This window comes from Thamnophis sirtalis, unplaced genomic scaffold (genome assembly GCF_051295495.1).
Source record: "Thamnophis sirtalis isolate CommonGarterSnake01/CBP01778 unplaced genomic scaffold, rThaSir2_p1.2 scaffold_4, whole genome shotgun sequence".
Lineage (NCBI taxonomy): Eukaryota > Metazoa > Chordata > Lepidosauria > Squamata > Natricidae > Thamnophis > Thamnophis sirtalis.
Window position 1 is genome coordinate 83,102,354 of NW_028261384.1, and position 23,737 is coordinate 83,126,090.

At 37.1% G+C, this 23,737-nt stretch overlaps 1 protein-coding gene across 6 annotated transcripts in view; it reads right to left on the reverse strand.

Moving 5' to 3' along the window:
- FHOD3 (formin homology 2 domain containing 3) overlaps window positions 1–23,737 on the reverse strand; it is a 256,533-nt gene that overhangs the window by 115,578 nt on the left and 117,218 nt on the right. For all 6 annotated transcript variants that reach the window (XR_015696402.1, XM_087713216.1, XM_087713213.1 and 3 more), the window contains exons 6-10: window positions 19,853–19,947; window positions 15,041–15,152; window positions 11,442–11,536; window positions 9,100–9,243; window positions 5,086–5,324 (exon numbers count right to left, since the gene is read on the reverse strand). Coding sequence is in view for 5 of the 6 variants with exons in the window: in XM_087713216.1 (XP_087569342.1) it covers window positions 5,086–5,324; window positions 9,100–9,243; window positions 11,442–11,536; window positions 15,041–15,152; window positions 19,853–19,947 (685 nt within the window). In the remaining variant the exon portion in view is untranslated. The remainder of the gene's footprint in view (window positions 1–5,085; window positions 5,325–9,099; window positions 9,244–11,441; window positions 11,537–15,040; window positions 15,153–19,852; window positions 19,948–23,737) is intronic.

A 23,737-nucleotide genomic window follows, 5' to 3' on the forward strand; every position in this document is an offset into this window, starting at 1 on the left:
AACTGTTCTTTGTATGTTTTAGCTTCCAGCCCCTAATCATTCTTGTTGTTCTTCTCTGCACTCTTTCCATTGTACAATGTTTTATGCTCATTCTCACAAGAATAGAATATAATTCTTTATTGTCCAAATGTGACTGGACACACAAAGAATTTGTTTTTGGTACATAAGTTCACAGTCTACATAAAAATAACAAGAAATATATATCATAAATCATAATTACAATCATTAATCATAAGTTACAGACAGTGCTGTGGGAATTAAGCATTCAGCAGAGTGTCTAGTTGTTGTGACATCAATCTATAGAGAGGTTAAAACAGTTTATGTCCAGAATGTGAGAGGTCTATATTTTCTCAGCCCACTTTCTGGTTTGTGCAGTATACAGATCCTCAATGGAAAACCGGCTGATTGTGGTTGTTTTTTCTGCAGCCCTGAAGTCTGTACTTGTATTGTTTTGTTTGCTATGTAAAAAAAATATTGATACACAAATGATATTCAATAATTCCTTTGTAGAACTGTATCAGCAGATCCTTGGGCAATATGAGCTTACTAAATTGACACAGGAAGAACATTCTTTGTTGTGCCTTTTTAATGATGGTTCTAATGTTAGGTGTCCATTTCAAGTCCTTCGACATAACAGAATCTAGATAGTTGAAGGCTCTAGTATTGATACTATGTTGCCTAATATTGTAAGAGATGATAGAATAGATTATTTGCAAATGTACAATAATTTACAGTTTTACAAATGTGCCAGCTTGTTCTACCTCTTGTCTATATGCAGACTCATCATTGTTTAGAATGAGACCAATGACTATTGTACCATCTACAAACTTCAGAACTTTTAACAGAGATATCCTTTGAGATGAACTCATTGGTATACAAAGGGAAGAGTAATGGAGACAGCACACAGCCCTGGGGGGTTCCTGTGCTAATTGAATGGTATTCTATGTGATTTCTCCTAGCTTCACCTGCTGCTTCCTATTAATTAGAAACTTTATAATCCATCTACAAGTGTGATCAGGACAGCTAGGTGAGTCAGTTTAAAGAGGAGGATTTTAGGAATGATGGAGTTGAATTCCAAGCTGAAATCTACAAAAGGGACCCTTATAAAGTTCCTTGTGGATTGAAGATGTTGTAAGATGTAATGCAGTGTCTTATTGACAGCATCATCTGCTGATCTATTTGTATGGTAAGCAAATTATAAGAGGTCTAGCAGCAGACCTGTGAGGATTTTCAGGTGGACCAAAACTAACCTTTCGAAGGTTTTCCTAACTACAGATGTCAGAGCCACTGGTCTGTAGTGATTCAACTCTTTGATGGAGAGTTTCTTGGGCACTGGAATGATAGTAGAGTGTCTGAAGCAAGAAGGGATATAACACATCTCCAGTGATTTATTAAAGATGCGGGTGATGATGTGGTCAGTTGATTAGTACAGACTTTCAAGTAAAAGGGAGTTACCCTGTCTGGCCCTGGTGCTTTTCCACCTTTTTGTCTGTGAAATAGACCTCACACATATTTTTCTTTAATCACCAAAGGTGAGGATCCCAGACGGATGTAGGAGACTTAACTGCTGTTCTTGTATCTGAGATGGCAGCAATAGTTGACATGATCTACTCCCAAACCTACTGTAGAACACATTCAGATCATCTGCCAATTGCTGATTCTTTTCTTCAAAGGGTGCAGATCTGCTGTAGCCAGTGATAATTTTCAGGCTTTTCCACACATTTGCTGATTCATTTATGGAGAGCTGAATCCTCAGCTTTTCAGAGTAGGTCCTTTTTCCTGCCCTCATCTTCCCTGTTAATACATTTTTGGTCTCATTGTCCTTTCCAGTAGGCTTCCTCTTTGGCAAGACGTAGATGTTTCAGCTTAGATGTGAACCAAGTTTTATTATTACAATGACATAATTAATTTTTAAGACAAGACTGTCCAGCAGAAATGCTAGAGAATAATATAATATGTATATTTTAGGTAGGAAATTATATATCATGATGAATATGCTAACATATCATATGCATGTGTATGTACTGTGTATATAATGTAAACATATGTGTGAATACATATAACACACACACACAAACACACATACATAGTAATGTATGTATATGTACATAAGGTGCCAGTCAAATGCTAAGCTTGTCAGCTGGAGAGCTGATTGCCTAGGTCCAAGAACCAAGCTCCATGCAACAGGATAAGCTCCTGTTACTTGCTCCAGCTCCTGCCCACCTAGCAGTTTGAAAACATGCAAATGTGTGTAGCTCGGTACCCCTTATGTGGAAAGTAACAGTGCTCTGTGTGCCTTTGGCATACCCCTATGCTGGCTACTTGACCACAGAAATTGTCTTCAGACAATGCTAACTCCCTCAGTCAAGAAACAGAGATGAGCACCATGCCCTAGAATTGGAAACAAATGATAGGGAAACCTTTACTTTTACATTTTACATACAGCATGTTTAAGTATATAAAATATATTTATATTATATTATAGATACACACACACACACACACACACACACACACACACACACACACACACACACACGCACACACACAAACCAGTGGGCCAGATCAAGAAAAATGTGTAAGAGACAACATTGCTACCAGATGGATTTGAAACTGGCTGTGACCAACAGCACTCAACATATAGTCCTCAGTAGAACTAAATCTATATTCAGGGAAGCATGCTGTGGGATACCAAAAAGTTCTGTCTTAGGCCTAGTATTCCTCAGCATCATCATAAATGATTTAAATGAAAGGCTATAAGGGAAATCATCAAACTTGAAGAGAAAAACAAACTGAGGTGAGCAGCCAATACTTTAGAAGATAGACTTCTTAATGCACTTGAATATTTGCCCCCTATCCAACAAGATGCAATTTAATGAGCAAAGAAAGATTTACCTTTAGGTAAGAAAACTAAATGTGTAAGTATAGGTGGTACCTGGTTCAATAACTAACTGTGAAAGAAACCTGGAAGACCTAGTGGACAATCATTTAAGTATAAGCCAACAGTGTGCCCCAGCTGCCAGAAAACCCAATACAGTTCTAGGCACCATCAACAGAGGGATATCAAGATCATGTGAAGTGTTAGCACTATGTTATACTGCCTTGATAAGACCACACTTGAAATATTGCTTACAGTTTTGATCACCACTATACAAAATGATGCTGAGATCCTAGAAAGTGTGCAAAAGAGAGCAATGAAAATGATTAGGAACAGAAGGCTAAAACAATAGGAATGGTTGCAGGAACTGGATATGTCTAGTCTAACAAAAAGAGACTAGGGATGACATGATTATGGTCTTCCAATAATTGAGGGGCTGTCACAGAGATCAACCTATTTTACAAACCACCTGAGGGTAAGACATAAAGTAACAGATGAAAGCTGATCAATTTACATACAGCTAAGGAGAAATTTTCTGCCTTTGACAACAATTAACCAATGGAATGGTTTGCTTCCAAAAATTGTGAATGCTCCATCATTGAAGGTTTTAAGAAGAAATTGGAGAGTCATTTGTCTGAAATGGTATATACAGTATGTTTCCTATTTGAGCAGGGGATTGAACAAGAAGATTCCAAGATCTCTTCCAATTGTTATTCTGTACTCTAAGCAGGATTCCCTTTGCAGAGAACTCATGATTCAAACTTTACATACTATCTGGTTTAACAAGTAGCTAGACCCAATGAGAGGTAATGTTATAAAAAGCAGACAGGGCTGGGCAGTTGATATTTCCTATTTTCCAGTTGAAATAACATACATAATAAAAATAGAAAAAAAATCTTCATAATTTGTTCCTTAGATTGTACTGCCCACTTCCCCCAGATTTCCTAGTCTTTCTTGCCAGCTTAAAAAGATCCATATGGTATTCATAACCATGGAATCTTCATCAAATTGAGTCAAATTTGAAATTAACAGGTTGATATGTGCCCTTTTCCAAATAAAATAATAGTCCTCAGCTGCTTGAGTAATGCTATAAAATACTCTGTTTTGATTTTCAAATTTGAAAACTATTGTACCATAAATATTTATGGCAAAACATCTTCCCTCCCATATACCTAATTTTTAAAATGAAAATAAATTTGTGAAATATGTTTTTTGATATAAAGTGTATGATTTAAATTGGAATATATACTAAGACTTTTGTAAATGCAGCAGGGGGAATGATGGCTCAATAGTTAAAGAAGCTGAGCTTGTCAGCTGGAGAGCCGGCAGCCTGGGTTCAACATCCAAGTTCCACATAACAGGGTGAACTTCCATTACCTGCCCCAGCTCTTGCCCACCTAGAAGTTTGAAAACATGCAAATGCAATTAGATTAATGTCAGACCTCGGTGTGAAGGTAATAGTGTTCTGTGCATCTTTGGCATGTAGCCATACTGGCCACATTACCATGAATATTGTCTTTGGACTATGCTGGCACCCTTGCCAAGAAGCTGAGATGAACACAATGCCCTAGAGTTGGACACGACTGACTTTACCTTTACGTTACTCTATATGCACTTCTTCAGAATAATAAGCAATGACAAGGATGAATTGATATATCAGCAAGCATAAATGATTAAGGGTGTTTAAAAAGCATAAAAGCAGCATTGCCATAATAGGAATGTTATGTAACTGGAAAGAAGTTACTAATTGTTTTTCAATTAAAAAGCTAAGTATCAAGGCAGCACTGAAACGATACATTTCAATAAATACATTAAATAACTTCTTTTATAATAGCTTCTTGTAATCTTTTGACTTCCTATGATTTTGATTACATCAAGCTAGCCATACTTTTATTTTCCCCATATATTTTATTAGTAAATAAAAGGATATGTTTGCAGTAATTCTTTTTTTATTTTAATTGGAAAATTGTTAAACTATCAACTTCTGCAGATTGTCTATTTTCTTAGGAATTAATTGCTTGCCTTATTTCATTTTCAATAACTGAGCAAATAGCATGTTGTCAAAATGTTACATGTGAGTATATCATTTTCAGCAAAATGAATCATAACTGTGGGTGTAAAGTTATATCAGCCAATTATAAATCATAGAAATTTGAAAATATAAAAGGCACAAAGAAACTAGGAACGCTTCTTGTTTCTATACCTACTTCTCACTATATTCTTCAGTGCTCTGTCTATGGCCACACATGAAATTAGGGCTTGAATGAGTGCAGGGGCTAGCAGGGGCTGATAAAGTATTCTTGACACTCTGAATGGAATGCCTCCTGCTCTTCCTACGTTCCAGCCCTCTTCGTTCATTGGAACCAAGACTAGTTCTTCTTCTGTCTTTGCAGGCAATAGGAAGAGGTTCTCCACTATCATCACCATCTTCATGTCTCAATGTCATCTAAAAAAAATGAAAGGGAAAGTGCAGGGAATAATGCATATTGATTTATATATTTGTTTTGTCCCACAAAGACATCTCAAAATATCTTTTTATGATTGTTCTTTATCAAGGCTTTGATAATCTGGATTTTGCAGGACAAAAGATTTCAGATGCTTTTTATACATGTTGAAGAATCAATCTGTCTATGTAGAAATTCCAAATATAACATACGCTTCATCTTCTATGTTCACACAAGAAAAATGCCCCCTGAACCCTCAGACTGAAAGTAAAAATAATAATGAGATTTTAAGTGCAACTCTCATACAAAATATTGTTCCTTGTTATGCACTCTTGGCATGAAAAATAAAGATAGATGCTGAAATTTCAAAGAAGAATGAAGAGATGTATTTGTGGAAGATCAAAAAGGCAATGTGAGAGGGGACTTTCTGTTGTACCTAATCCCTATCAGCCTGTTCTTCATGATATTATTGAAATAGCATCTCTCCCTCCTATGACTCTAGATACCATCCTTTCATAGCAGAGGGGCTAAACTGTACCCAGAAAAAAATAATGGTATTATTTTATTAATTCCCAGCTACTGGGAATTAAAACCTTTTGCTGTCAACAGGGTTTAGACAATTATAGTCTCCATCAGCTAAAAGGAGAAGTTAAAACTACTGTGAAAATTTGAACAAATAGCATTCATGGTGAAATTTACTGCACAGAAAATAAATTAATCTAAATGTATTTATTTCTGTTCCTTTACCTGCCTCTCAAAGACCAACCCACATCCACATTGTGGGATGTGGAAACAGGAAAAAGCAAGGAATTGCAAGGAGTGGGCCAAGTATAGCATTGCCTTGTGACACAGGACCTTTACAGCAGCCATGAAGGCTATCCTGGGTCTCCCCAGGCTTAGCTAAAGGGGCTCTAGTGAAATTGCAACAAAATCAGAACAAGATGCAAATAGACTGATGAAATCAAAAATTACAACAGCAATATTGAAGTATTAAGATATAGAATAGACAGAAAAAAAGAGCTATTTTGAACACAGCTGGCGTGGGGAATAAAACAGAAGAAACTGTAGATATTATGGAAAAACAGGGTTCAAGATAATGGGACTATCCTATATAAGATGTAAAGGGCATGGCAGTAAGAAAGTTTTCAGAGGATACTTGTTTATTTACCCTGGAGGGGCTACAGCAAAGAATGGAATGGGATTCTTGATATATCCAGACATAGCAAAATGCATACTAGATATCAGTAACTGTTAAGATAAAATAATGAATAATGAAAATCAAGAGAGAAGAACAAATTGAAACATACGTACGATTACATGCCCCATGCAATGATAATTACATAGAGGGACAAATGGATGAGTTCTTGAATTAACTATCTTAAGAGATAGAGAAAATGGAAGCTAACAGTATGGTGTATGTAATGGGAGATTTCAACGGTAGAGTAGGTACTAACATAAAAGAGTATGAACAGTTCATTGGCTCACCTGCTGTTAAAATAGTGAAAGGAACCAGAATGGGCAAAGGATACTGGACTTATGCAGTCAACACCATCTTTTTATTATTAATACATTTTTGAATTCCGAAACTCGCAATACTATGCATGGTATAAATGGCATGACATCACCACTAAAAACCAGATAGATCACATATTAACAAGTATAAAAAGAAGAGTCAGAATATTCGATGCAAAAGCAATCTCCAATGGACTATGTGACACCTATAATAAGATCGTAGAGCTAACAGCAAGACGTTACAACTTTAATATTAACAGGAAAAAAACAAATAAAAACCAGGAATTAATTAAGATTGCAAAAGTTAAACTAGAAGTAGTAGAAAGTTACAACAAAATGTGGAAACAACATTTTGCCCATTATTACCAGTGGTGGGAAATCTGAAGGATAAGTAGCAATAGCAATAGCAGTAGACTTATATACCGCTTCATAGGGCTTTCAGCCCTCTCTAAGCGGTTTACAGAGAGTCAGCATATTGCCCCCAACAATCTGGGTCCTCATTTTACCCACCTCGGAAGGATGGAAGGCTGAGTCAACCCTGAGTCGGTGAGATTTGAACCGCTGAACTGCTGATCTAGCAGTAGCCTGCAGTGCTGCATTTAACCACTGCGCCACCTCGGCTCTATACAAAACTATCTAGCTTAACATTGTGGAAGAACAATGTGAAAAAGGAAAAATGGAAAAAGGCAAAATAGGACCAAACACACTGCATGGTGGTGTGATAAAGTTAAAGAAGAAGTAAAGTTGGAAAAAAAGGTTATATAATTGTTGGATAAAATCAAGATGATTATATAAATTATAGATTTCAGACTATCAGGATAACTGAGAAGGCAAAACAAAAATCCTATGTGTGCTTTGGAAAAACATTGAGATCAGCCTGTAGAAAGTTTTTCAAAGTAGTAAAAAATATATGGAAAAAATGGGACAATTATAGCCCCACAGAGATAATCAGACAAGAAGGAAAGGTAACTAACAGAGCCATCAGAAATCATAGAAAGATGGAGAGAATATTTCAAAGAGCTCCTCAAACTCCTAGAACAATATCATGAAGAAGCAACACAAAACCACAAAACAATAGCGTTAGAGCCAGAAATACTAATAGATAAAGAAACAAGGATAGTTAAAAAGTGATGTAAATACATAGTATCAGGAATTCAACAGAAATAATTCAAGTCATGGGGAAAAGCAGTATCAGACGATTACATAGTCTTTAATGCAGAACACAACTAATGTACTTACTGATTGGTAATAAGCAAATAAAATCATTGTGGAAAAACAAAGGGAGCAAATGAGAATGCACACACTATTGGGGGCATCTCACTCTTGAGCCAGTAGAGCAGCAGTCCCCAACCTTTCTGGCTTTGTGGACTGATGGCGGGGGAAGAGGGTGGTTTGGTGTGCACATGTGCCAGTTGTGTAAATGCAGCTTTGAGTATTCACGTGCCATTTGTGCTGCCTGGTTCTCAACAGGCCACAGCCCAGTACTAGGTTGCAGCCTGGAGGTTCAGAATCCTTGATGTAGGGAAAATGTCCACCAATATAATAGAAACAAAATTAACATGAATTATGAAACCATAAACAGATGGGTTTTAAAAGAAACAGAAAGTGCATAGATGCATTTTTTGTGCTTAAAAAATTAATATAAAAGAATATGTAATAAAATAAGAATTTCTTCGTTGCATTTGTAGACCAAGAGAAAGAATTTCAATAGAGCGGATAGGAAATTACTATGGCAAACTCTGTCCAATATGGAGTAAGTAAACATGCAAAAGTTTATATAGTGATTGCAGAAGTGTAGTTAGAACAAATCATGGATCCCTTCATAGAAATGGCTGGAATAAAACAGGGATATGTACTACCACCACTATTGTTTATCACTTATATTGACAGCATAAGCAAAGAACCCACCCCTGATGTAAAACACTTTACAAGCAGATCCTTTTCTTAATGCTGTATGTTATAATTTGTTATTAGTTATAAAACTACTGTACTGCATCAATTTTATAGTTATCAGTATTAATCTAGTTCAATTGGGTCACACAGTTAAATAAATACACTTGCTTACATTTTGGTATTATCCCTGCCTAGTAAAAATGCATTTTACAATAAACTATACTACCATGTTTCTGTATCTGTAGTGCATATGCATATCTTTGCCTTTCCAAATAAAAATAAATAGGCAAGTAGTACTATAGATGTACTTTTCTTGCAAACATTATGAAATATTCCCAAGCTGTAAAGGAGAAGGACATTTTATATTATTACCTCATAAATGTTGAATTGCTCTACTAAGTCCAAATCTGATCCTTTCTTGTTCAGATGCTTCCGGGAAATAATTTCCATCCCCAGCTCTTCTAGACAGTCAATAACATCATAAAAAGAATCTTGATCTGGCAAGCCAGATAATGTCTGAAAGTAAAAATGGAATTATTTTAATTTTTTGTTTTGAAGAGAATATCAAGTGCGACTTAAGTGTCAATCCTATGTATTGCTTGATATATGCCACCAATGTCTTTTGGGGTAACTTTGGAGAATGGAAAGTTAATGGGATGATATAAATCATAGGAACAAAGGAAGAAAAATTATTTCAACATGTAAGAAACTGAATGTACAATTGAAGTCAGCCTTTTTTTTAGATTTGATTGACAATCAGATTGAAAAATTATAACTTTGTTTTTATATACGACAACAGCAGGAAGGCTTCTCTATATATATAGATGGGGAAAAAATCACATATACCCAGAATGGAAGAATCGATGGTAAAATTAATGGGGTATGAAGATAAGTCGAAATTGACTGCTTTGATGACTATTATTTATTTATTCCACTTGAAAACCACTTTTTTTATTTGAAACATTTTTTTTAATTTTCAGTTTTGATAATAGTGGTGGTGACAGAAGTATTGTTTGTTATGCTTTATTGTAGTTCAAAGGGCATTATCCTATCAAAAAAGTTAGAAATTATCTTTTTCTATAGCTTTTTTTCTTTTTTTTTGCACAAAGACCAGCAGGGTGCACCAAAAACTGGTAAAGTGTCAATGAAGCACCCCCCCAGCCCGCCACCAAGAAAAAGCCAGTGCAGGCCCCCCCCCACTTCTGCAAAGGGAATCTGGCTGGTGCACCTCTTACCCCCCTGCGATGGATTCAGTCCTGCACAACCTGCCGCCCCAGAAGAAGAGCAGCAGCAACAGTGGCAGCTGCAGGGTAAGGGGCAGGAGCAACCAGCAAGCCGGGCCCTCAGCAGCATCTCCATATGTGAGGAGCTGTGCTATCCTCTGGCCCTCCAGGGGCAGCTTGCCTGTCTGAAGGTGGCTTCTCCTCCAGCATTCCAGGAGAAAGGGTGGAGGGTCAGTGGTGGTTCTCGCGCTGCTGCTTCTGGCTGGGATGCTGGAGGAGCCGCCATTGGGGAGATGAGTGCCCCAGGAGGGTCGGAGGAGAGCACAGCTCCTCGCGAATGGAGACGCCACTCAGGGCCCGGCTCGCCGGTTGGGGAGTGGCTGCAGGGGCCAGCCGGTTGCTCCTCTCCCTCACCCTGCAGCTGCCGCTGCTCTTCTGGGGCACCTGAGCCGGCCAGGTGCTCCAGACCATGGATGTGCATCACTGCCGGTGGACTGGAGCAGTGCAAAAAGCCTGCTTGGACGGGAAGCCCTGGCCCACCCATACTGGTTGACAGCTCTGCTCTCCTAGGAAACGACTATCGAGATCCCCTCCCCACGACTTTTGGCACACAAGCTGTTGCCTGTTGATCTCCTGGATTCTAGCCAACTGGTCCTCATGTGTGCAGGAGCACCGAAAACCTCTGCAGTTGCCTGGTGCATGTGCGCATGGGTGGAAAATAATCTTCCAGTTTCTGGCATGCACATGCGCACTGGCCACCAGGTCTTCGCCCGTGAATGCATGCCAGAAACTGGAAGACCAGGTGGCTGGTGCACATGTGCACTCACAGTTTAGGGAACAAACAGGGTGAACTTGAAGTATTAGTACACAAGGGCAGATATGATATTGTTGCTATTACTAAATATTGGTGGGATTAAATTCATGACTGGGATGAAAGGATTCAAACTATTGAAAGGAAATATACCTAACAAGAGAGGAGGTGGAGTTGCATTATATGTAAGAGATCATTACATCTCTACAGAAATCCACAAAACATATGGGTCAATATAAAAAAAGGAAAATGACACTGCCACCCAACTAAGCAGAAGAAAGTTTTGCAAACTAATCAACACATATACACATATTTTCTTTAAAACATGGAGTATTATTCTTCACCATATTTTAAAAAAAGGTTATAAAACATAAAGACAATATAGGAGAGAAAGCAGTAGATTTGTCCATCAGTGCAGTTAGAGGCATACCTATGTCTGACTAAAATCATGTGGTTGGAATTCTGCTGGGTTGTCCTTGTTTATTAATTGACTCTTTGTCACAGCATATAATATATAGTCTAGAAGAATCTTGATGCATTATCAAAGGAAGAAAGCATTTTTAAAAATCCATTCCGATATTAATCTCTCTGTTGACTTTAAAATAAATTTCTAAATATAACTTTAATACACAGAAAACTCTGCATATATTTGAATACATGCATGTCAAATTACGACAAACCTTATTTATTAAAGTCATTGCATAAACTAGTAATTCTGTATCAAGTCCATCCTTTTCCTCCAAAATCTCCATGACACTGGACCATAGCTTGAAACCTGAACAAAGAAAAGTAATATTATAAAGAAGAATTTAATTTATCTGTATCAGCTATTTTTTAAAAAAAAATACTTAGCAGAGAAAACATATAATGGATTAATATTTAAAACAGTCTAATTACATATATTATTTGTGGAAGTAAAACATGGTTGAGTTCAATATGCTTAGTACTGAAATCCATAATGTATTCCTTCTGTTTCTTCCTAAAATGTACCAGCTTATACCTGCTTGCTCAAATGTCTTACTCCATAGTCTCAAACCAACAAATGGTTATGGGAATGAGAGGCAAATATAATTTGCATTCTTATAGAAGTAGACCTCAACTTACAAACACAATGTCGACTGAAATCTCAATCACTGAGAGAAGTGGTTGTTAAATGAGATGCCCACATGATTGCTTCATTCAATGAATACAATTCTGGCTCTCCCAGTGGCAGTTGTTAAACAATCACATGGGATATTAAAGGATCACGTAGGAAAATCTGCCATCATCCCAGACAAATGGTTGTCCAATCTTTTCTTGATTCCTTCAGTGATGGGCATCTATAACTTCTGGAGGTTAAGCATTCCATTGATTATTTTTTCTTATTGTCAGAAAATTTCTCCTTAATTCTAGGTTGAATCTCTCTTTGATAAGATTCCATTTGTTGCTTCCTATCTTACTCTCAGGTGCTTTGGACAATACGTTGACCGTTTCTTCTCTGTAACAGTCCCTCAAACATAGAAGACTGCTATAAAATCACATTAGTCCTTTTCTTCATTAGATTAGATGTACACAGTTCCTGCAACCATTCATCATATATATTAGCTTCCAGTTCTCTAACAATCTTTGTTGTTCTTCTCTGCACTGTCTCTAAAGTCTCAACAATGGTTTGTATCATGGTGACCAAAGCTGGCTGCTTTATTCCAACTGTGGTCTTACCAGTGCTAACATATCATATGATCTTGAAACTATCCTTCTGTTAATGCAGCCAAGAACTGCATTGACTTTTTTGGCACATGCAGCATACTGCTAGTTCATACTTACATAATTGTCCACCTAGAACCCTCTCACAGTTATCACTGTTGATCCAGGTATTACCTATTCTATACCTGTGCATTTGGTTTTCCTTGCCTAAGTATTTTCGTACCACTGAATTATATTTTGGGGGATAGGGTCCACAGAGTTCAAGACTGCGAAGAACCGAAAGTTTTGGCTACCCTCCCCCACTCCAGCTTGAAGTTGTCTGCAAATTTGTTGAATTCTCCTTCTATCACCTCATCTAAACTATTTATAAAGATGATGGATACTGGGCCTAAGGTAGAAGCTTGGTATATTCCACTTCATGCTTCCCTGTATGTAGTAGATGTGGCTTCATTGAAGAATAAACATTGAGTGCAGTTGGTCAACCAATTATAAATTTATCTGCTGGTGACACTGTCGCTTTCACATTATTCTGTCTTGCCAAGAAATAGGCTGTGGATAAGCCTTGGAAATTTAATTTTTTGAAGTTGTTTAATGAAGAGGGGGCAGTAGTTTCACTATCAAAGATTCCACATTTTAAAAATGATTGGGTTGAATCAATTGCCAATTGTTCTGGGGTAAAGCAAACTCAGATTTTACTCCTTTTTTGTTGATGTTATTGTTCGCACATTTGAGTCAGTGTTGACTTTTGTGACTGTCTGATTAGTCCCTGCAATTTTCTTGGCAGGCTTTCAAAACTGATTTGCCACTACCTCCTTCCACGGCTGAGAGAAAGTGACTGGTTCAAGATCACTCAACTGGCTTTGTGCCTAAGGCAGGACTAGAACTCAAGGTTTCCCTGTTTGGAGCTAAGTGCTTTAACCATCACAACAAAGTGTCTCTCTTTAACTGCTACAAAAGTTTTAATTTAGCCAAATTTTAATGCAATTAACAACTAAAGAAAAACATATTGTTTCCACTCAGAAATGTCCATCCCTAATCTTTCATAAAGTAGTTTTCAGGCAGCATTTAATTGTCTTTGTTTTTACAGACTTTGAAACATTGAGAACATAAAGAGATTCCCCATGAGAATAATCCTCTAACTTGACTTGTAAAAAGAGTTAAAGAACATTTAATTCATGTATCTTTTGAATTTCAGAAGATTTTTAAAAAATCCTGATGCCCTTCTACAGGATAAAAATAAAATATATTTTCCATTAGGACCACTATTCATGCCTTTAGTACAAATTGTTGTATTTGTTTGATCATTTTAGAAAACAACAACAACAAAAATATAAGCAGCTTCTCTTAGGAAATTCCTGATTCTAAAGATGCCATCCCTTTATTGCATTGGGCATCTTTCATAACTCTTGAAGATGAAATGATAGGATATCAGCATTTGTACAATTTTCTTGATAACTAATCAAGATTGTATGTTACAATGTATGCTGCTGGATTGAGAAAAATTCAAAACAATCCTTCCAGAAAAACATCAGTAATATGATGGGATCATTATAAGAATGAAGGAGAGTAGTATTTGCCTTTGGTTCCAAGAGATTGGAAATGGTATAAGATAAATGAAAAATCCACTTTTACTTCATATTACTTCACATGTAGAGTAGATTTGGTCTAGTGGTTAAGGTACCAGGCTAGAAAGTAGGAAAATATGAAGTCATTTAGCCATGGTTGAGTTAAGAGGGAATGACTGGCCAGAAGTAAGCAGTTGGCTTTGGGCCAGTTACTCTCTCTCAACCTAACCCATGGTTGTTATTATGTGGAAAATAGAAAGAGGAAGATATGCTGGATATGTTTGCTGCCTTGAATTATTTGTAAACATAATAAAAGCGTGATACAAATAAGTGAGTGAGTGAGTGAGTGAGTGAGTGAGTGAGTGAGTGAGTGAATGAATATTTAAATAAACCTTTGCAAAGTTAGACAACAGACTCGATCCTACTGAACTGGGAAATCAAACAAGTTTGGAAGTCTCTGTAGATGGATGCCAAATTTCTTATACAATGAATTAATTCAAACACATTCTAACCAGTTCTATATAGAACCTGAAAGTATTACAACTGTCTTCTCATCTTTGAGCTACCTGCCAATCCTTCAGTCATCCAGCACACCAGTTCACGGTTGCTTATAGCATGCCAAAATAACCCCTTTTGCAGAATATTCATTACAATTGTTTCAAGGGAGATCAAACCAATGCTGTTGTATAACATAATGTATTGGAGACAATGACTAATTGCTCTTTTGCTTTAATAAATAATTCACATATTTTCCATCCCTCTCAATCTACACCTCCATTTTAATCATTCTTTTCAACAATTTTATCTTAAAACCAATGAATTCTATAAACATCTGGATTTGACTTTGAATGATAATGTACAGTTTATGAAAGGATATTAAGTTTATTGATTAGTTTGGGGCGTCTTTTCTCAAGTTTAACCAAAGGAAAATATCTAATGACTCCCACACACTATTTTTGTAGTGTAAGTATTTTTTAACAAATAGACTATCCACAATTATTTCCCCTCTTTTTAGAAGAATAATGACTCACCCCTTTTTGCATCAACAGTAGCCACTGCTTCAATAAGAAGAGATGAATTGGATTCAGTATACTCCACAAAAACAAGGAGCAATTTCAATGCTGTCTTTACAACCAGGCGAAACTGCAAGGGAAGAAACAGCTATTCATAAATCAAACTGTAAAATTTGCAGAATGGTTGTTTCTTTTTACTGCAATGCAGGCTAATCCTATGTGGAAATAAATCATTGCAGTAGCAGCAGCATTATCCCTAAGTCATTGATTGAAGCAAAATATGCTTCATCTTCTAAATTAAATGTCAAAGTAGAACAAAAAGCAAATCCATAAAACATGTACAAATAGAACTGGTTAGTCTAGCCTAGTTCCTCACTCTTTTTAATCACTCTTTAGGTGCTATCTAAACACCTTTAATTACTGATGCCATAATTTAAACCAGAGACTTAAAACATGTGGTCTGAAACTAATTCTATTTCCACCCTCCTAAACATATGGACCTTCTTTATCCTGAGTCATAATTATTATTTTAAATGATTCACAGAATCAATTTGTTGGGCTCAAGAATCAAACTGCCTCATATCAGAAGTTGAATACATAAATGGATGAGTCACACTCTGAAACACTCTATATAAAATAACAGAAACCTCCAGTACAAAAGTTTTCCAAATTCTAGTACTAGCTTTCAGTATCAGTCCAATGGATCGGAGCAAGCCATTTTGGAACAGAATGAAAAATATCAGAACTCTAGCTACTGAATCAGTTGCAGGACATGCTATATTTTGCTTGACAAATTGTCTGTTTTTAAAAAACTATTTATCTCCTGTCCTCAAAAAAAGATAGGAATAATAGTATTTTACCATACATACTTTTTGAAAATGTATTTTTATTGCTTTTAAAAAATAGCAGAAACCAAAGGGGAAAAAACAAATTACAAAGATAAATAATGCAAATACATACAAAAACTACTTATCAAAATGCTTTAAAATGAAAAAATAATACAAAAAAAGAAACATAGTGCACCATTGTAACAAATAACAATTACAATTCTACATATAATTATCTTATATAAACATTATTCATATATTTCTAATCCATTTATACAATTCCCATTGTTTTGTAACCTACTGTATTTTGAGTAAATGTGTTCCATATTTCATTTTACCTGAAAGCAATGACCTGACTGCATTATATTAAATGTTAAACTAATGAACAGTTCTTTGATTGTTCCTCTTTCTAAAAGGGAATAAAATCTTGTAGTGTTTTACTGGTTCTTAAATAAAACTACAAATTTCTATATCATTATTATATTGTAAGAATTTAAAAGGCTACAGAAAGGGTCTGAAATATCCCCTTCACTACAATTTCCAACCATAATTAAAACTGAATAAAATAACTTCTAAATAGACTTTTTCCTTAATAGCAATTATTTATATCTAAAGCATTGTTGATTTCAGGAGGCAAAAATATACTATGTATGTATGATAATTGGTTGGATAAAAATACTAGCAAGAGGCTGCTTAAATGTCCTTGATCCTTTTGATATTTCCTGGAATACATAGTAGTACTTCAGGGACACATTCCCTTTACTCTGGTGCATGGCTCTTTGTGTTATACTGTAAGTTTAATCCAGATCCTCTTTTTGCTGTAGAAATAAAGACTTTAGTCATTTTATTGAAGCAAGATTGCTAGAATATGTGAACTGAAGTTGGGAATTATAAATCTAATAATACTAGTTCCAAACTTTAATTTGAGGTCAAGTGTCAAATTAAAGTTTGGAATATTCAGGACCACTGGAATTTTAGAAAGATTTAAATTGATAGAATATCTATTTCTAGAGAATTCTGTTTTGGTAGAAACAGATGATATTCTAATTTAGAATTGCATTAGATTTTCTGTGTGGTTGTAAGTCTAATCATCTTTTATTTTCTTGTTCAAATTCAGAAACTATATCTATTGTGTAACTTCCATTTTTTTTAAATGCTCAGTTATCATTAACATATAAAAATTGCTGAAAAACTCTGGAAAAAAACCCTACTCACCTTGTGTTATCTATTTTTGTATTTATCTTTTAATTTTTAAATATATTTTCCTCTATAATTGTGGTTATATTTAAAGGTGATCTTGAATATAAAGACAAGGTGATCAATTCCTAATTAATTAATAGAAGGTGTTGAAGCCACAGGAACCCTGGGGGCAAGTGATCATGCAATATTGGAATTCAACATTATGCAAACATAAGTAGTAGAACAAAGTGAAACTAGAGTCTTGGACTTTAAGAGAGCTAATTCCAATAAACCTAGAGAGAACTTGGGAAAAATTCCATGGATGAGAATCCTCAAGGGGAAAACAACTCAAGAAACTTGGGAAATTTTGAAAAATGAGATTACAAAAGTTTAGCACAATACCATTGAGAAAGAAAAATAACAGCTCCCAAAAGAAACCAGCATGGCTGCATAAAGAACTCTGACAAATTGAAAGACAAAAAAGTTAAGTATAAAAAGTGGAAAGAGGGGGACATAACTAAGGCAGAATATCAGCTAATAGCCCAAGCCTGTAAAGATGAAGTAAGGAAAGCTAAGAAAGAAAGGCTTGCCACAAAAGTAAAAAATAACAAAAAAAGCTTCTTCCAACATGTTAAAAACAAGAAAAAAGTTAAGGAAACAATTGGTCCATTGCTGGGAGAAAGTGGCAAGAAGGTGACAAGCAACAGGGAGAAAGCACTTTCTCCCAGCAATGGACCAATTTAACTTATGTTTTGCACCTGCCTTTACACAAAGGGATAAAACAGTTGAACCTATCAAAAACAGTACCACAAATGTCAGATTAGGAACACAAGTTGAAATAGGGAAGAAAATGGTAAGTGAGCACCTGTTTACCCTAGGCGAGTTCAAACCCCTAGGACTGGACGGATTACACCCCAGGGTTCTGAAGGAACTAGCAGACGAGAGCTCAGAACCACTGAACTATATCTTTCAGAGATCCTGGAGCACAGGGGAACTATCAGAGGACTGGAAAAGAGCTGATGTGGTTCCCATCTTCAAAAAAGGGGAAAAAAACAGATCCAGGAAACTACAGACCTATCAGCCTGACCTCAATACCAGGAAAGATTCTGGAAAAAATAATCAAGCAACGAATTAGCGAACACCTAGAAGCAAACAAAGTAATAGCCAAAAGTCAACATGGGTTTGTCAAAAACAGATCATGCCAGACTAATCTTATTGCATTATTTGATAATGTGACAAAATTAGTGGACCAGAGGAATGCCGTCGATATAATTTACTTGGACTTCAGTAAGGCATTTGATAAGGTAGACCATAACCTACTACTAGATAAAGTAGAAGAATGTGGGTTAGACAGCATTACCACCATCTGGATTTGTAACTGGCTGACCAATGGCACTCAATGTGTAGTCCTCAATGGAACTGCATCTTCATGGAGGGAAGTATGCAGTGGAGTACCCAAGGCTCTGTTTTGGGCCCAGTATTCTTCAACATCTTCATCAATGATTTGGATGAGGGAATAAATGGGGAACTCATCAAATTTGCAGATGACACCAAGCTGGCAGGATTAGCCAACACTCCAGAAAATAGGCTAAAGATACAGAAGGATCTTGACAAACTTGAACATTGGGCACTATCTAATAAAATGAAATTCAATGGTGAAAAGAGTAAGGTTCTATATTTAGGCAAGAAAAATGAAATGCACAGGTATAGTATAGGTGGTACCTTGCTCAACAGTAGTAACTGTGAAAGGGATCTTGGAGTCCTAATGGACAACCATTTAAATATGAGACAGCAGTGTGCAGCAACTGCCAAAAAAGCCAACACAGTTCTAGGCTGCATAAATAGAGGGATAGAATCAAGATCACGTGAAGTGTTAATACCACTTATAATGCCTTGGTAAGGCCATACTTGGAATACTGCATTCAGTTTTGGTCACCACGATGTAGAAAAGATGTGGAGACTCTAGAAAGAGTGCAGAGAAGAGCAACAAAGATGATTAGGGGACTGGAGACTAAAACATATGAAGAACTGTTGCAGGAACTGGGTATGTCTAGTCTAGAAAGAAGGACTAGGGGAAACATGATAGCAGTGTTCCAATATCTCAGGGGTTGCCACAAAGAGGGAGTCAAACTATTTTCTAAGGCACCTGAGGGTAGAACAAGAAGCAATGGGTAGAAACTAATCAAGGAGAGAAGCAACTTAGAACTGAGGAGAAATTTTCTGACAGTTCAATTAATCAGTGGAACAGCTTGCCTCCAGAAGTTGTGAATACCCCAACACTGGAAGTCTTTAAGAAGATGTTGGATAACCATTTGTCTGAAATGTTGTAGGGTTTCCTGTCTAGGCAGGGGGTTGGACTAGAAGACCTCCAAGGTCCCTTCCAACTCTGCTATTGTATTGTAATTCACAGAAATAGGGTATTTTCCATAATGAAATGTGCCATATATCTCAAGAGTTAAATAAATGAACGACTAAATACACAGATTTTAAATGATGTAATGCATAATTTTAAAAAGTATAAAATATGTTCAAAAAGAAGCAAATAAACTGTAGAAAGTATGAATTATTCAGGCTAAGAAGGGGAATGAATGTGGAAAAGTAAATTTAAGTATCAAGACCCAAATTTTGTTAGCAACATAAAGATATGCAGTGTGTTATACAAATGATGGTTTTAAGTAGCTAAGAAATTGGGAAAACTCTAAAACAGAATGCTCACTAATTGTTTTTTGCTAGCTGGGAAGCACTAGTACAGATATGGCTCAGAACTACTGTATATTAAAAAGAAAATCTGTAGTAAAAATTTCCGAAAAGAAACCATTCTTACCTTAGACCCAATTAGTATGTACAGCCACTGGATGGTTTCATTGTGATTTATTACTCCATTCATCCCATCAACATACAGCATAATTTGTCCCAGTGCTAAGGAAATAAAAAAGATTTTTTATTTAACAATTTGCTGTTACAAACAAAAATCATACAATTACAAAATGTAAATTAAAAGGGGTCACTGAGTTGATCAAGAGCCAAACTTTGATCAGACTGAAATTGAAGTTTTTCCACAACCTAAATACAATTTCTCCTGTTAGCACATAGTAGCCCTTTATATACAAGCATTCATTTAATGACCATATGAATTTACAATGGCACTGAAAAATGTGACTTATGACTGTTTTTCACACTAACAACCATTGCAGCATCACCATGGGGACCTGATTAAAATTTGGACACTTGGTAACTGGCATGTATTTATGACGATTAGTGTCCTGGGGTTATGTGATTAACTTTCATGAACTTCTGGCAAAGTAGAAGTCATGTTTACTTAATAATCATGTTACTAACTTAACAATTGCAGTGATTCATTTAACAATGATGGCAAGGGTTCATAAAATGAGAAAAATTACTTAACAACTATTTTGCTTAGTAATGGAAATTTTGAGCTCTATTTTGATTATAAGTCAAGGTCTACCTATAGAACTATTGTTATAATAAAGTATAATGGGAGACCTCCAGAAAATATCACATTGAGTGTTGGGACAATTTTTTTCTCCTGTTGATGGTTGACTTTGCCACCAAACCAGTCCTTTGGCAGTGCGCGCTCTAGATTTTAAAAGGCACAAATTACAATTTTGTCTACATACTTTTTAGTGATTTCATATGCATCTTTTAGCGCCCTGCACACAACATGCCAGGTAGTTTGAAGAGATTTAATTCATTCTTCTAGTGAAGTGGTTTGGCGGTTCAGCTGATGTTGTTCTGGTATGGCTGCAAAGTCTTGGCTTCAGAATGGTGTGAATTCAGTACTGCTATGCAATTTCTGCAATGGCAGGATGTTAGATAGGTATCCTATTGGTAATTGATGTAACATCTAAGGTACTGCTCCACACGCATTTGTACACTTACATTCTCCATTCATTTAAGGGCACTATGAGGAGTTAAGCCCCTGAGTAGATCTCAATAGTTTGAGAAATTCTTGCCAGAATCATGACGTGAATTGGACATGCCTGTCCGAAATGATTCAGTCTAGGATCCTGTGAAGCCTGTAGATGTCCTGCATGAAGAGCTTTGCCAGAGTACATGCAGAGGGGATTTGGGAGCAAACCCCAATGTGTACTTGTTTAGAGAAGAGGTCAATGACAACCCAGATCATTGTGTTCCCAGAAGTTTCTGCCAGCTCAACCATGAAATCCATGGAGATTTCTTTAGAGGATGCCATGGGGTTGCTGACTGGTTGTAGTAACCCAGGTAATTTTCCAGAACAGCCTTTTCCTGCTGCACACACCAGGCAGTTAGCAACCTATCACTCTAAGTTCTTCTCTATGTTCTTCTTCACTTCACCAGAACTTATGTCTTATTTACAGTTCGCTATAGGATGGGTAGCCATTGGCTTTCAGACATGCAGTGTTGGTTTCCCACCCAAGCGAGGCCATCACAAAAAGTAAAGTTTAATTGCTGGTGGGTAAAGCAACCATTCCTGATTAAGTTCATTTTCAGAGCATGTACAAGATCATCGCCTACTTTAGGCACCATTTTGGTCAGTGATCTTGAGGATCTGGAACTTGGAAAAGGCATCTGCCAAGAAATTCTTCTCCTGGATAAATAGCATAGGATGAAATTGAAATGGTTGAAATACTATGTCCATTGGAGTTATTTTGGAGATTATTTTGGAATGTTCAATGTGTTTTTAACACTTCTATGTTTTTATGGTTCATGCACACTGCAAAAGGGGTTTTGCTACCTTCCAAAAAAAATGCCTCTAGGTGCAGAAGTATCCACTGCACTGGATAGGCCTCCTTTTCCCAAACTGCCCAGCTGCACTTTGCATTTGAGAGCTTTTGGGAGGTGTAGCACAAGTCTGCAGGGTTACTTAATAAAGAACTGAAGGAGAGCAGTCCCCCTACTACATCACTGTCATCTGCCTGGATAACAAAAGATGTGTTGGGGTCCGGGTGCTTAAGAATAGGTTCAGCAGTGTTTAAGTTTTGTTAAATTTGAATAAGCGTTTAAGTTTCTCAAAAGTTGTTTGGGATTCCATGGACCATTTAAGTGGTTGACTTGGTTTAGGTTTCCCCTCCCCATTGATTTTCAGTAGATTGGTGATCAGGAGGGCTATTGGGCGAAAGACAGAATAAATTGTTGGTAAAAGTTAGCTAAGCTGAGGAGCTCTGCAGTTGGTTCTAGATGCATGGGGTTTCCCATTTTATTAAGGCTCTTGTTCTCAGAGTCCATTTCTTTATTTGAAATAAAGTAAAAGGTAAAGGTTTTCCTCGCCCATATGTGCTAGTCGTTCCCAACTCTAGGGGATGGTGCTCATCTCTGTTTCAAAGTGAAGAGCAAGCACTGTCCAAAGACATATCTGTGGTCATACAGCTGGCATGACTAAACTCTGAAGGCACATGGAACGCTGTTACCTTCCCATCGAAGGTGGTCCCTACTTTTCTATTACATTTTTTACGTGCTTTCGAACTGCTAGATTGGCAGAAGCTGGTAAAAGTAATGGGAGCTCACTCTGTTACATAGTGCTAGGGATTTGAACTGCCGACCTGCCAACCTTTCTGATTGACAAGCTCAGCGTCTTAGCCACTGAGCCACCGCATCTCTTATGTGAAATATGGTAGCCGAAATCGTCTATTTTGGTTTATGGAACTCACACTTTGAAAGTTTCATGTAGTTGTGTGGCACTTAGTTTTTCCAGTACTGCTCTAACTAGTTTCACATGTTCTTTGCGAGTCTCCATATGAATCAAAATTTAATCTAAGTAGACTAGAACTGCCTTGTACAAATGTTCATGCAAAACTTCATTTATCCATTGCATCAACATGGCTGTCATGGCTCCATCAGATACGAGTGAGGAGGAGGAATTAGAACCAGGACTGTCTGACAAGGATGGCACATCTCTCTTGGAATGTTTGGAGAGGCCAGGGGCTAAAATGATGCTGTACCAGGCCCCTCAGGCATTGGGGCAGAGGACAATACTGTCCTAGACCCCTTAGGCAACCAGATGGAGAGCTGCCTGCCCTCACAGACACAGGGGAGGATCAGCTGCAGATTGACAATGGTGCTGATTGGCAGCAGGTCCTCTCTATGAGAAACAACTGCCTCCCCCATTCAATTCAAGAGCACAGAGAGTAGAGTGGAGGCAAGCTCAAAGGAGATCTGTGAAGCTGTTTGGGAGAAGTTTGCCCCACTCTGCTTCACAAGGAACATGCGACTTAAACACAAGCAGGGTGAGTTTATCTTTGTTGGGAACAATTGTTTGTTTTGGCGTACACCACCCCCTAGCTTTGGAAAAATTCAGCCTTGAGTCACATTTCTTCCTCTGTCTTGCAGTCTGCCTTGAGGATTTGCTTTACCTTATGGACTTGCCTTTGGCTTTGTGCACGTGACTTACTCTGTGCACCTATCTTTGCCCTTGACTCTGGATCTTGCCTCATGAGTTTGCATCTTCTCTTTGGACTTCTTCTCTGCCTTTGTGAATGGTTTTGTTGTTTATTGGCTTTTGTTTGTGGGACTGAGGATCGCTGCCTTCAGGGAAGTGTGGGGTGCAACTTTACCAGCCATTGTAGGGCTATTTGTTGTGGCATTTAGCAGAGCAATGCTTGCTTCTGCCTAGACGATCTTAGTCATAACAACGGCAGGACCACCCAACAGTCCAAATGGGAGGACTCAGAATTGAAAACATCCAAGGGGGCAATTAAATGCAGTTCATCAT